This window comes from Platalea leucorodia (genome assembly GCF_965183815.1).
Source record: "Platalea leucorodia genome assembly, chromosome: 21".
Lineage (NCBI taxonomy): Eukaryota > Metazoa > Chordata > Aves > Pelecaniformes > Threskiornithidae > Platalea > Platalea leucorodia.
The window spans coordinates 1,491,629-1,505,995 of NC_138843.1; the positions used below are offsets into that span (position 1 = coordinate 1,491,629).

The following is a 14,367-nucleotide window of genomic DNA, read 5'->3' on the forward strand; positions in this document are numbered from 1 at the left end:
ATGATTTACCGATGCCGGCGCGCGCTGTCCCTGCGGGCTGCACGGGACGCGGCTGGGGGTGACTCAGGGAGGCTGATGCCGAAGCCAAGCCGGGGCACGCCGGGCCGGCCCCGGTGACTAAGGAGGCAAAGGTGTGTCGGGAGAGGCTCGCGGGGGCACGTCGGAGCAGGCAGCGTCGGGCAGCCCGTGCACGCTGCCCTGTGCCGGCTGCTGCCGGGGAGAACGGGTGCCAAGGGGGCTCAGGGCTGCCGGGGGCCCTTGGTGCGCACGCTGTGCTGAGCCGGTTGCACGTCCCACCGCTGGCCCGGCAGCTCTCGGCTTGGTTCGGTCTCTCCGGTTCAGGTGATGGGGACAGCTGGTGCTGCCTGTCCCCATCCCTGTCCCTGTCCCCATCCCTGCCGTGCGGCTGCCGGCCACGGCTGCACCGGGGCTGTCAAACGGCATTAAGCCCAAACTAACCTCCCGTCTGTGGGAGCCGTCACCGTCATTCCAGATAACTGTAATCGAGCTGCTGAATATGTAGCTGGGCTCGGAGTTTTGTAGTTGAGATAAATATTGATATTAAAACTGTCAGGGCTGGCGAAGTGATGCTGACACCCGCTCCGCCGGTATCTCACCGCCTGACCCGTCAGCTCCCGCCGGCTGCGGCTCTGCCGGTGCTGGCTCCCGCTGGCAGCCCCGGGGGGGCTCACCCTGTCCCACTGCTCCCCGAAGAGGGGGACTGTCCCAGAGCACCGGCCGGCTTGGTGGCTCACCGCAGCTGGCCGAAGCAAAGGGACGACCCTGCGCTCTCAGCCTCCGGGATGGGACCCACGGTCTCCAACCGAAAGAGCCCCCACGTCCCTCTCGCGTTTTGGCCAGCACCGGCATTGCCAGGTGATGCAGTTGCAGCCGGGACCGGTGCGCTCCTGGGGCTCCCTGGCTGGAAAACTCCCGGAGAGCTCGTGCTTGGTTGCTTGGGAAAAAAAGGGTCCCTGGGCGGGGGGCAGCGGGCAATGGGTGCTGCAGCCCATGGGGTGGCACCCGCAGCCCGGCTGGCCCAGCGGAGCAGTGCCCGGCAGGCACGGGGCTCAGACATTTGGGAAATTCAAAAGGAAATATAATTCCACCGCCGCCATCCCTGCCTTTTGGTTTGCTCCTGATGATTTCGCTTGGCGCCGCGTTTCCCGCCCTGCCAGGCTGGCTGCTCAGCCGCTGGGGCGCGCAGCGAGGTGAGGACGGGCGGTGAGGGCTGGGCACGGGCTTTCCCATCCCCAGGGAAAAGAAAAGGGGAAAACCATTATGGGCATCCCTAAACCACCCCTGTCCCCCCATCACTGCCCGGCCGGGCCGGGGGAGCCCTCGTGCCGGGAGCCCTGGCACCCACCGCCTGTGCCGGGGCCCATCCCTCCTCTCACCCCGCCGTGCTCCTGGTCGTTCCTTCTTTATTTTTTTAATTAGCTGATTCGCTATCTGGCGCCAAAGTGTGTTTCCAACCACCGCACTCAGGAAACCTCATTAACACAGATCAAAAGGAGCTTTTAATGATTTATAAAGGTGCAGCAGTTTGGAGAAATTAAATAATTTAGGTGGTGTGTGTACGATGGGTCCCTCAGGACCACATTACAGGCGTACCGTGAGCCGCAGCCCGAGACGCGCTTCCCCGCTCTGCCCTGCCGTGGCGGCGCTGGGGATGCTGCCGGAGCGCGCACGGCGCTGCACGGCCCCACCGGGACCGGGGCTCATCGCTGCCTCCGTTCTGTGGGGCTGGGAGAGACGAGACCGAGGACGGGGCGGCTCCTGCCGTCACCCCGAGCATCGTCCCATTCCTGCAGGCGCCGGGGCTCGGCCGGGTTGGGATGCTGGGATGCTCCGGCACAGCCCGGCGGAGGTTTGGGAGGTGGCGGGTGCTGGTGCCACTGCTGGGGAGGCTGCGCTCGCTCTCCAGCCATGCAAAACATTTTACCAACACGGTGAAAATAAACCTCGGCGCTGGCGGGGCGGTGGGATGGGGCGGGGGGACACCCGACCCTGCTGGGCCGATGCCGGATGGACCCAGGTGTCCGGGCGCATCCGGCTCCGGCGCCATCCTCTCCCAGACCCCGCAAGTGGCTTTTGCTGCTTTTGCCCCAAGCACCGCGATGGCTTTTGAGCAGAGAAAATGAATCTGCCTCCAGGACACCGTGCCCAACACGTGGCCAAAATCCCCCGACGGCCCCGTCCGGCTCCCGCCGCTCGTGCCCGGTGCTGCCTTCAGCATCCCGCAGGACGGCGCTCCGCTCCGCAGCGCGGCGGTGCCGGCTGTCCAAGGAGAAAGAGAAACAGATGGGAAAACCAGCTTAAACGTTCCCGGCGTGAAGTCCGTCGCTGGCTACGGACATGCCAGGAACCAGCCGAGCAACAGGATTAATGGAGAAAAGAGCCGTAGCGCTGCTGAAAGGAGCGGGGCGGGCGCCTGCTCCCGCGGGGGCCATTCCCCGCCGCCCCCCAGCGCCGCGGAGCCGCTTTGTGCCCATTTCCCGGAGGGGGGGACCGGGACGGAGGCTGGTGGGGGGCTGGCGTTGGCCGCTCCGCGGCTGAATTTTCATCAGGTTGCGTTTAAAAGCCAGCGAGAGGGCGGCGGGCGAGGTTGGGGGCTGGTTTCGGCGGGGGGAGGCTGCTGTGTTTTATTTTGCTCAGTAATAGGCTTATTACTCCTGATCACGCTGTGACTATTTGAATGAAGGAGATTTCAGGAGATGAAAGTGTAAGGGAAATTTTAAGTATCTCAGCGCCTGGCCCCGCAAAGACGGGTGCCCTTGGAGGTGGGTGACCCCCGCGCCCGGGAGCCCGGCACCGGCAGCACCCTGCCCCAGTCCTCGCCTCGCTGCCCCCGCCGCCGCGAGCCCCTTCCCGCCCCTCGCTCCTCCGATGGTTACAAACCTCCTAATTTCCAGCCTCAATTTATTCATGGCCAGTTTATACCCATTTGTTTATGTGCCAGCACTGTTCTTCAGCTTAAATAGCTCTTTTCCATCCATAATATCTTCCCCCCCCCCAGTATTTCAGCAAGCGCAATCATATCTCTTTTCAAGCTGTTCAGGAAAGAAAAATCTGAATTATTTAACCCTTGGGACGCTGGCTGGTCTTGCAGGGTGTAGCAAGACAGAGAGACAAACACGCTTTGTTCCCACACCAGGTCGCTGCCCTTGTTTGGGAGTTTTGGGGGGAGCCACTGCTACCCAGAGGGGAAACTGAGGCACCGGCCGCGGTGGGGGGGACCGGGACCAGGGCTGGGGTGTCGTGCCACCCAGAGCCGGGGCTGGGGGAGCCGCAGGGGTCTGGGCGCGGGCAGGGTTTGCTCTCCTGGTCGGCTCTGCCCTGCGGGGGCCGGGCTCTCGGGCCGAGGATGCCTCCGGTGCGGGTTTGCAGGACGGGCTCTCGGAAGGGACGGGCTCTCGGAAGGGCTTTTCCCCTCCACGCTGAACATCCGAGAGGTGAAAACTTTGGAAGCCACCGGGCTCGTGGCACGGAGATGCCTCCCTGCGCGGCGCCGCGCGAGGGCATGGGCAGGGTTTGGGTGCTGCCGCGGTGCAGGAGGAGGGGAGGGCGGCGGAGCCGCTTCATGAGCTCTGATATTTTATTCCAGGCAATTTCACTCCAATGGATTCCCGCTCTTGTCATGCAAAGGGGCAGGCACGTGACGGCGCCGGGAATATTATCAATTAAATGCAAACCAAGATGGAGCCGGGGAGAGCGGGGCGGCTGCCAGCAGTGCTGGGCTTGGTGGCTGGCGGGTCCCGGTGCCAGGACCCGAGGGTGCTGGCGGGTGGGAGCGCGGCACAGCCGCCCGTGGCTCTGCGGTGCTGCCGTCTGGCGGGAGCCGTGGCCTCCCCGGGGAGGGTGTGCTGGCGAGGCCATGGGCTGTCCCCAGGGGGTTTCCTCCGCGCCGCCACCAGAGCCCCCACGCGTGGGGGGCAGCGGAGGGGCCACGGGGCGAGCGAGCCCGCCGAGCAGCCCGCCTGTCCCCTGCCCTGCCGGCAGAGCAGGCCCGGCTGTCAGGCAGCGCTAACAGTAACGAATGCCCCTAATGAAGCACCCAATTAGCCAGGATCCCAGCCTTAATGGTAGCTGACAGAGCTGAAAGCTGCGAGTAGTCAATTGTCAAGTGTAACATCCCGCCCGGGTGAGGCGGGGAGGCTGCTCCATCCGTCTCTGTCAGGGAAAAACAAAGCTCCCGCGTTAACCCCTTTGGCAGTGGGTGAGCTCTGTGCCCACCGGCGGGGCTCCGGCGGCTGTGGTGGGCCATGGCATCAGCCTCGATCCATGGTATCAGCCCCAGTGATGGCATCAGCCCCATCCCATGGCATCATCCCCGGTGACAGCATTGGCCCCATCCCGTGGCATTGGCCCCGTTACTGGTACAGGCTCCCCTGGGAGGCAGTCACGGCGCCGAGCCTGACAACATGCAAGAAGCATTTGGACAACGCCCTCAGACACATGGGGTGAATTTTGGGGCTGTCCTGTGCCGGGACAGGAGTTGGACTCAATGATCCTCGTGGGTCCCGTCCAGCTCAGGACATTCTGTGATTCTGTGATCCCATGGTGTGCATCACCCTGGCCATGGCATCCGCCCGGCGTCTGTCCTAGAGGGGTGGGGGCTGCCCTGCACCCAGTACTGGGGTGACCCCCCGGCACCCCAGCAGCCCCGTGCACCCCAACACCCTCCTCTTTCATTTTTCCACGCGTTGCAGGGCATGAAGACAAGGCAGCCGAAGCCGCTGCCAGCCCTGCGCATGGGGTGGCCTCCCACCCCCACGGGCAAAGCCCCCCGTCCCTGCTGAGCTCTCCGGCGCCGGGGCGGGGGCTGGCCGGGAGCAGGGGGAGCCCCCAGCCTCTCCTGGCAAAGCCGTCCCGTGGCGAGGCGCCGCTCCGTGCCGGACGTGTGCAGCTTGCGGAGGTGCGGCACGGAGGATGCCGCTGTCGGCCGCCGGTCGGCTGCGGTGAGCCCCGGGGTGCAGCCCTGCCACCGGCACGTCCTCCGGAGCACACCCATGGTTTCTATTTTCCTGAGCGTTTAAGCACAAGCTGCTGAGGGGACGGTAATTACCCCGTAGCTGCTGGATGGAGAATCACCCGGCTGCCTCCCGCAGCCCCGGCACCACGGCGGGGGGATCTGCTCCGGCTCCGCGGCCGGGGGGACGTGGGGTCCCTGCTGCTGAGCGGGGCCGGCACTGTGCATTTCCAGTTGGAGTAACAGCAGCCTGGACTTGCTCAAAGCTGAGCTCTTCATTTGGCGTGAAAATGCTGTGAGTTGGCATTTGCTGGTGTGCCACAGCGGGGTCTCTCCTCTGGCTCACTGCGATTCCCAGCGGACCCGGGGATTTGCCTTGTCCTTGCCCTGAGCCGGTGTCCCCGTGTCTCAGGGACTCGAGGGCTCAGTGGAGGTGGGGACAGGGCTCCGTGTCCCACCGCCCTGGGCTGGCACCGGTAGGGAAGGGGAAGCCCCGAGATATGGGCGCAGGTCCGTGGGCACGGGGACTGCAAGCGTGGCTGGCCCAAGCGGCGCGTGCCCCGCGTGGAGCAAGGTGTGCCAGGCTGCGGCACGGCGTGCCGGGCACAGGGCTCTGCCTGGGCGCCGGCTGCAGCTCCCCGCGGCTCCCGGCTGCGGTTTGCAAAGCTGCAGCTCCTGCAAGCGCGCCGCTGCTCACCGGGAGCGCGCCGAATGCAGGGAGCAGGAGAGGGGCGGTGGCGCCCGGCTCGGCCCCGGCCGCTCGCCCTTCCCTGCCCCGCTGAAAGGCGTATTTTATTTTTCCTATTTTGAAGCAGACGAATTAGCGATGTGCCTCGTTTAGACAGTTCAAATCCCACTCATTTTAATTAGCGCGGCCTGGCAGCCCTGCTGCGGGTATTACACGGGGCGACAGCGCGCTTTCCAGGTGGCGGGTTTTTAAAATGCTGTTGACATTTTGCGAACTGAATGACTTAAACGATAACAAATTAACAGACGGCTCCATGCGTGCGCGCAGGGCTGGCTCGGCGTGAGCCTCCACCACGCGCCTCTGTGAGCAAATTCGGTTATCTGAGCGTGTCCGAGCGCCGGCGCCGCTGCCTCTCCCCGTGCGCTTGGCTGCTCTGCGCCGAGGTGTGCCCCGCACCTCCGACGGGTGCTCGGGTCTCTGCATGGGCGCCGCTGCTTGGAGGCGGCTTTCGGGGTGGTGTGTGCTGGATCCATCCCTGCTGCTCCGGTGCTGGGGTCCTGGCGGCACCGCGGTGCCGGCTGCTCTGCCGGAGCTGGCTGCAGGTGGTTACTGCCGGAGGGACGGGGGCTCGGGCGAGCGCTGGAGCACCCTGTTAGGCGGGCACGTCCTGCTGACCCCGGGTCCGGGCTGTCGGTGTGGTTATCGGCCTGAGGCTGCTGGAGGGACGTGAAGCCAAAGCCAGCCCGGATCAGGTGGTGGCAGCTCCGGTCCTGTGCTGAGCGGAGGTCGGTAGCGGCTCCGGATGGCCGGTGCCTGGGATGGCACAGGATGGGGACAGAGCGGCTCCATGAGCCGCCGTCCCTGCACCGGTCACTCTGCCCAGCCGTGGGGTGCCCGGTGCCTGGCACAGTGGCTCGGACCCCGTCCCCGCAGCCCCGTCCCTGCAGCCCCCTCCCGAGGGCATCCCCAGGGCGCCTCCCAGTAAGCCCCTTCCCTCCTCGATGGAGCCGCCTGTGCTGGGCTTTGCCCACTGTGCCGGGGCAGCGGTGCCCGGTGCCGGGGCACAGCCACGCTCTCGCAGCGCTCGGCAGAGCTTCCGGGAGGGAATATTTGATCAGGCAGAAATGTAATATTTATAGGAGGGGGTGAATCAGCAGGGGGAAATGGAGACATAAATAAAGATTCGCCGGCAACAAAAAAGCCAGGACAGAACTGAGACAAAGTCACCCTGTGCCTGGGGACGCGTGGCCCCGGGGGGGGCAGCGCCCCAGCCCCTGCCCGCTCGCCAAACGTGGGGTCCAGGCAGCCGCGGTGCCCCCCCGTGCTCGAGGGGACACGGGAGGGTCCGGGCTGCGGTGTGGGTGTCCCGCGATGGCAGACAGGGACATCCCCTGCCTGTCCCATCCCACCGGGGGCCGACTGTGCCGCGGCGGCTGCGGCCGCGGTGCGATGGCCGGGACGCCCGGTCCAGCCCTGTCCTGGACTCCGGCACAGCGTCCCCCGGGGCCAATTAACGCCTCGCACCGACCCCGACCCCGGCTCATCTGTTTGGAGCCACCTGGGCACCATCTGCCACTCCCGGCCCCAGCACGGGGTCTGCGGGGAGGGGGACAGGGACGGGGGTGGCCCTGGAAGCGCTGGGCTGGGCTCACGGGTGGCGGGGACGGGGACGCGAGGGGCACGGGGCGGGGGTGCCGGCTGGGCACGGGGGTCTCTCCTGTGCTCGGTGGGGCCGGGGGGAGCCCAGGACCCACCGCAGGCTGGGGTGCACCGTGCTGGGGGTCCCCGGCACCCGCCGCCCCCCTGCAGAGCATGACCTGCCCCCGCCAGTGCCCGCCAGCGCCCGTCTCCGTCTGTGCCATTTAGCACAGCTAATCAGCTTTAATTCAGCAATTTGTCAGTCTGGAGAAGGCCCTCGGAGTTAGCCGATTTTTTTTTTCCAAAAATATAATTATTATTATTATTCCCCTGATAAGCGTGAGCCCTCCTGTTACAATCGCCTTTGCTTGGGCTTTAATAACGATCATTAAAATAAATAATTTTTTAAAATAAAAGGCAGAGAGAAGAGTTTTGGGGTTTTTTAAATTTTTTTTTATTGTTTTGTATGCGTTTGAAAATTGTTTCCCAGTAAATCCTGGCCCTTTGTATTAATTTTACATTTTAAAATGTTACCTTGCCAGGGGCAGGGTTGGCACAAGTGACTCGGGAAAGGAGAGAGAAGGAGAGAGAGAAAAACCCTTCTCCTTAATTGGTGCATTTCCCTGTGTGATCCGAGTGCTTATGAAGCAGGTAATGAGCTGGATGGGGGCTGGATGCTGCCGCCCGGCTGCTCCGGCGGGGCTGGAGGACCAGCCCCCCCGCCGCCTGTCTTCGGTCCCCCCTTCCCTTTTTGGGGTGCTGGGTGCCTTTTGGGTCACCCTCCGCCACTGCCGGCGGTGCGCCGCCATCCCCGCCTGCCCCGTTGGCGCTCGGCTGCCCCAGGGATGCATGGGTGCATGCTTGTGGCGTCCCGTGTGATGAGTTTGAGCCAGCCTCAGCCCTGCTTGCAGCTGCTGGAGATTCAGGCGGGCGCAGGGGGTGTCGGGGAGCCCCGAGACGCTGCTTTGGGGGGCCGTGGCCACCATCCCCATCCCACCCAGGGCCACGCTGACCCCTCTGGCCGCTGACCACCCCGGGGCCGAGCTGCAGGGATGCACGCGGAGCTGCTCCTCGGGGTGTGGGAGCTGTGGGGCGGCCCCCATCCCTGGCCGTGCCGCGGCGCGGGGCTTTCTGCTGGCGGGAGGGCTGCGCCGCAGGAGCCTCAAATTAATTAGCAAAGAAAACGTGCTCGACATGCAGGGGGAAAAAAGCCAAGCTGCCAGGTTGGCTCCTGGGGGAGCCGGTGAGTTTGGCCAGTGAGCTTCATCGGTCGCGGTGCCGGTAGTGCCGGGGGTCTGCAACGTCCCCCCACGGGGTGCAGTTTGGGGATGGGGGGTCGCAGGGGTCGCCCCAAGGAGCCGGGGGGGGCGGCTGCCAGGCGGGAGCTGCCGACGTGCGCCGCGGCGTTCTCCAGCACCGCTAATCCCTTAATCTCTCAGATAATCAGTGCCAGAAACGCAAATTACACTGGGATTGCAGCGCACAGCTGCAGCGATGCCAACGCTTCGACGGTATCGCCATGAATAATGATTTTTTTGTGACTTACAGCCAAATGGTGCCGGTTGATCGGGTGTAAAACAAAGAGCGTCTGGGTTAATCTCGCAGGTTAATGGCGTTGTGGGGTGGGCAGGGGGCTGGGGTGCCTGGGAGGGGGCGATGGGAGAGGGGAGCGGTGCGAGGCTGGGCTGGGCTGGATCAGGCCCCGGGTCATGGTCAAACCAGGGTTTCGGCGTGCCCGGGGTCTTTGGCATCCCCACGGCATGATCCGGTGAAACACGGTCCCGGTGACACCGGCTTCTCCCGCAGGTTTCACCGCGGGGACTACACGGTGGAGGTGAGCATCAACGACTACCTGGACATCTACTGCCCGCACTACGAGGAGCCGCTGCCCGAGCGGATGGAGCACTACATCCTCTACATGGTCAACTACGAGGGGCACGCGTCCTGCGACCACCGGCAGAGGGGCTTCAAGCGCTGGGAGTGCAACCGGCCCGACTCCCCCAACGGGCCCCTCAAGTTCTCGGAGAAGTTCCAGCTCTTCACCCCCTTCTCGCTGGGCTTCGAGTTCAGACCCGGCCACGAGTACTACTACATCTGTGAGTAGGGGCCGCCGCGGGGACGGAGGGGAGGGGATCTGCGGGGACTGGTGAGCGCAGCCCGGGGACGTCCCCTGCGGTGCAGACCGGACCCGGACACTGAGCCATGGCTCCGTTTGCATTGGTGACCCAAAACACCTCAAAGCCCCCAAACCCGGCCGTGCCCTTGTGCCGGCAGCGCCGGCATGTCCGGCTCAAGGCGGAGATCGTGGCCAGCATGCGCTTGGTGCTGAAAGCCCTCGCCGGGGCTGAGTCACAGCCATGGGCGTGGGGTGGCCACAAGAGCGACTGGGACTTTCCGGGGACGGCGGGATGATGGGGACACTGGTCTCGTCCCCGCGGGACCACCACCGGGCACCGGTAAAGGTGCTGCATGGAGCGGTGGCACAGCCCCGCCGGCTCCAGGCAGCGGCCCCGGGTGCTCCCGCGCTCTCCCACGTGTTCCCGCAGGCTCCCGGGGGCTCCCGCGCTCTCCCGCGCTCTCCCCTGTGCTCCCCTGCTTTCCCGGGCCGCGCTCCCCTTTCTCGCCCTAGGGATGAAGCCCGTGGTGCCCGACCCGCGCCGGGGGAAACTTCTGCAGGCGCCCGGGCGCGGGTGGCAGGATCAGGGCCCCGGGACGGCGCGGATCGGGCCCCTCGTTGAATTTCTGCCTCCGGAGCGGCCGGGCGCGGGGGCCAGGGCAGAGGAGGGGGAGAGGAGCCGGACCGGCTTCCTTGGGAGCCCACTGGAGCCACGGGAAAATAAGCTAATGGGGCTCGGATCAGGCGCTGGGAGTCTGGCAATCAAGAAAGAGTGAAAAAAAAGAAAAAAAAAGAGAAACCGTGACCCCCAAGCACTCGACGGTGTCACAGGGAGACAGGGACGCCTCTCTTCTCGCGCAGGAGCCAGCCGGCATGCTTATCTTCCTTATTATTTCTCCCCCTTTTTCCTAAAGCATCTGTTTTCAGCCCACTTAATTTGTTCCTTTTATCTATATTAAATTACCGTTTTTTCCCCCCTCTCCCTCTCCCCTGTAAAATGTCACTCGTGAAATAACTGCATCTACAACTCTCTCTTCCCCCCCCTCCCCATTTTATTTTATTTTTTTTTATTTTTAATGTCGTTAGGGAGAGATTACACAGAAGTAAATGGTGAAGCTGATCATTGCTAAACCGGTTAGAATTCATGTCATGCGGAACATTAGAAATTATGCCTCTTTGAGGAACCGTATTTAGCAGACATGAAAGAAAAGAAATTGCCTCCTCCTCGAGCTCGCAAATTGGAATGCCATTAACCTCGCAGGCACGGGGACGCGCTCGTGCTCCCTGCGCCGGGCCAAGGGCACCGGCTGGCCCCGGGGACGGAGCCGGCCGACGGAGCTGCTGCGGGATGCCCGCGCTGCGGCTCGCCTCGGCATGCCACGGCACGGCTCGGCACGGCACGGCACGGCAGGTGCCGGGCACAGCTCGCGTGGCCTTCTCCTTCCCTGCGTGGGGTGAGCGCCAGCGAGGAAAAGAAAAGGGAAAGGGGAAAAAAAAAACCCATGGAGGCTCTGCGGCATCGCCGGCGTCTCCCCGACATGGCGGTGCCCAGGGGCGCCGGGGCTGCGCCCGTTCCCGTGGGAGCGCCGGTGGCGTGGGCGAGATGCTGACCCGGGTGCAGGGGCTGGATGCAGCCGCCGAGGGGCCCGGGGCGCACGGCCCCCATCGCGGGGGGTGCTGGGGTGCACGCGGTGGGTGCGCAGCTCTGGGGTGCGGAGAGGGGCCGGGTGGGGGCCGGGTGGGGGCCGGGAGCCCGACCGAGCCGGCGGCCCCTTGGCAGCTGCCCCGCGGTCTTATTTGGTAAAAATGAATCAAGTGGGTCCTGTGGAGCAGCGGGGTGGCCCCCGTGTCACCGTCCGCACCGGGGACCCGCCGTGTCCCTCCTTAAGCGCCGGGGGAGAGGGACGGTGGTGGCCCGGTGCCGCTGGAGGGGACCGCCTGTGCCCGGGCAGGGCTGGCCCCTTGCTGCTGCCTCTCCTGCGAGCAGCATCGCAATTCCCCTTCTTCCAGCTGAAATTAAACTTTATTGCGAATAATGCTCTCTCTCCTTCTTTAATTAAAAAAAAAAGAGAAAATTAAATTCCTTTAAAAACATATATATAAAAATCACATTTTCTCATATTGAGAGGGGACTTTCACCAAGATAATTATTGCAATTGCTCCCTTTCTCGCTCCCAATGAGTATTATTTTTATTCTGTGCCTTTATCCTCGTTTTGCCTGCTCAGGGAGAGCCGTGCAGCCCTGCCTGTGCTCTCGCAGCCCCCCGCATCACGGGCGACGGGACAAAAGCCACGCGAGCCATCGGCCCCAAAGGGAAGCTGCAGCTGTGCTGGGACCATCAGGGGCCCGTTACTGGGCTCACCTGGGCTGGGGCTGCCAGCCCTCCCTCCCTCCCACTATAAATTTGGGCGGGGGGGTGGGCGAGGGCTCTGCTGTGCTGGGGATGCTGCGGGGCAGCTTGGCACCGTCCCCCTCCTCGGGGCTCCCCGCAGGATGCGGCCCCCCGGCTCTGGGGGGGGCTCTCCCTGGAGCAGGTGGGCGCTGGGCCCCCCAGTTTCCCCCTGCCCGAGGCGATGCCCCGGGAGCCTGCGCGGTGCAGCCCGCTGATCCCTGCGGGATGTTCCCCCGCCGCGTCCCGGCGGGGCGCGGGCAGCCGCAGCAGCCCCGGCACGGGCTCGGGGTTTGCCGTTGGAGCCAGGCCAGGGCAGGGCAGCCCCCGTGGTGGCTTCTAAGGTTGGGTGACACCGTGTGGGGGCTGCGCCCCTCCCGGCTCGGACCCCCCATCACCGGTCCTGTGCGGTAGGGTTGGATGCGGCCGCCCGTCTCCCCACCGTGTCCCGGGCATCTCGGCGGTGCCGCGGGGGGTCATGGCGTGCGCGGACCCTCGAGGGGTCCCTGGGGCGGGTCCCTGCCCCGAGCCGGGCTCTGCTCCGTCCCCATGGTGGGGGCCGAGCCGGGCCCCCCCTCACCCGCCCCCTTCTCTCCCCTTTGCCTCTCTGCAGCCGCGTCCCCCCCGAACGCGGTGGACAGGCCCTGCCTGAAGCTGAAGGTGTACGTTCGGCCAACAAGTAAGTGAGCTGGGCTGGGGGGAGCCCGGGGGGAGCGGCCCTGCCCCGCGGGGCGAGGGCGATGCTCTCGGTGGTCCCGGGCGAGTGGGGACCACGGAGGGGGACGGGGTGCCCTGGGTCCCAGCTGGTGGCACCCGATGGGGACGGTGCCCGCAGCCCTGCCAGAGCCGCCCCGGCGGCGGCCGCACCACGGCGGGCGCGTCGCCTGCTTGATGGACGTTTGCCACTGAGTTTCGGATAGGGGAAAAAAAAAATAATAATCATCTCTGCACAGTGGCTACTTTTCAGAATCAAATAACTCAGCCATTTAAAAAAACAAATTAATAATTTTCTTCTCCTGTTAACGTGTAATTAGCAAATGGCAGCAGCTCTCCCTGGGGAAGGGCTGAGTGCCTGCGAAATGTCACCATTTAAAAGGATGTCTTTCTTTTTTTTTATTTGCATGGCTTTAAAATAAAACCCAATATAATGAAACCATCTGTAAAAAATCATTCTGTTTTGCTCAGGACTAGGGCATAATAGGGGGAAAAAATCTCTCCTGATATTATTTTTCAGTATTTTAATAATATTGGGATTTTATTGCACCGATGCCTCGTGGAGAGGAAGGGCTGCCTTTGTGCTGCGAGGGGCGAGGGGCTTTGCCCCGGGGGCTGCGGGGGCTCCCCCAGCGCCATCCTGGGCCGGGCACCCCGGGACGAGTCCCCGAAACCTTCTCGTTTGCAAGTGCCCGGCAAGGGGGGACCCCGCACGGGGCCCCTCCCGGAGCGGGGACGAGGGGGCCGGGTGCGTTGGGGGACAGAGCATCCCCGGACAGCACCAGGCTCTGCTTTTCCTGGCTCCAGGTCCCTGAAAATCCTTAATCCAGTAACAAACACGAGCGAGCCGAGCCTGGGGAGCGCGTTAGCAGCTTCAGCCGTCATTTAACTGTTCCTCGGCGCGCTCTGGGCTGCTGCCGGCCGGGGTTTGGCTGCGGGACCACCGGGCTGTTGGCAAGCGGGCGCCCCTGCCCTGCGTGGGCTGGTCCGGCCCCGGCCACCTCCAGGCCGCCCTGGCCACCACAGCGGATTGCAGCTAATGGCACCCACCTCTGGCACGGGGGGCTGTCGGGGGGCTTGGGAAGGGGTGAAAAGCTGCCTAATCCCCTTTAGAGGGCAGGAGCCGGGGCACCCCGTGCCCTCGCCCACCCCCCAGCCCCGGAGGGCACCCGCAGCCCCCTGTCCCGTGGCGTCCCCACGCTGCCCACCCCCGTGGCACGGGGCTGCCGGAGCTGCACGTCGGTGTCCCTGCTTCAGGTCTGGCAGCGGCGCCTTCGGGGAAGCCAGGAGTCCCCGAGTCCTTTATTTTTTTTAAATCCCATTAATCTTGAGGCGGTGCCGGGGGGGGCTGGTACCCGGCTCCTCGCCGCAGGGATGCTGCTGCATCAGCAGCATCTGGACCCCAGCCCCCAGGGTGCTGAGCATCACCCCCAGGGCAGGATCTGCCCCGGAGTGTGGCCGTCCCGCACAGCTCTGCTGCTGGCTGACGCTTCCCTCTCTTCCTCCCCTTCCGCAGACGATTCCCTCTACGAGTCTCCGGAGCCCATTTTCACCAGCAACAACTCCTGCTGCAGCCTCAGGGTCCCGCACGCCATGCTCGTGGTGGTGCCGGTCGTCTGGACGCTCCTGGCCTCGTAGCTCCAACGCCGACGTGCCGGGGAGCGGCTCCGTGGGGAAGGCGCAGCCCAGGGATGGATCCTGGCCGCCCCGAATCACCTTCAAGCCGTGGCTCCTGCGGCAGCGGGACGGTGCCCGGAGAGGTCGTCGGCGCGGTGGGTTGGTGCTGCCGGCGAGAAGCTCGCCTGGATCCAAGTCCCCGGCCTTGCAGGGCCACCCGTGCCGGGGCATC

General features: G+C 64.6%; 1 protein-coding gene across 1 annotated transcript in view; it reads left to right on the plus strand.

Moving 5' to 3' along the window:
- The window catches only part of LOC309599646 (ephrin-A2-like), a gene marked incomplete at its 3' end in the record, with an annotated part of 78,543 nt that extends 64,387 nt beyond the window's left edge, over positions 1-14,156 (plus strand). Inside the window, exons 3-5 of the mRNA XM_082331264.1 lie at positions 9,105-9,394; positions 12,418-12,483; positions 14,035-14,156. Coding sequence (XP_082187390.1) covers positions 9,105-9,394; positions 12,418-12,483; positions 14,035-14,156 — 478 coding nt within the window. The remainder of the gene's footprint in view (positions 1-9,104; positions 9,395-12,417; positions 12,484-14,034) is intronic.
- Positions 14,157-14,367: the final 211 nt, after the last annotated feature.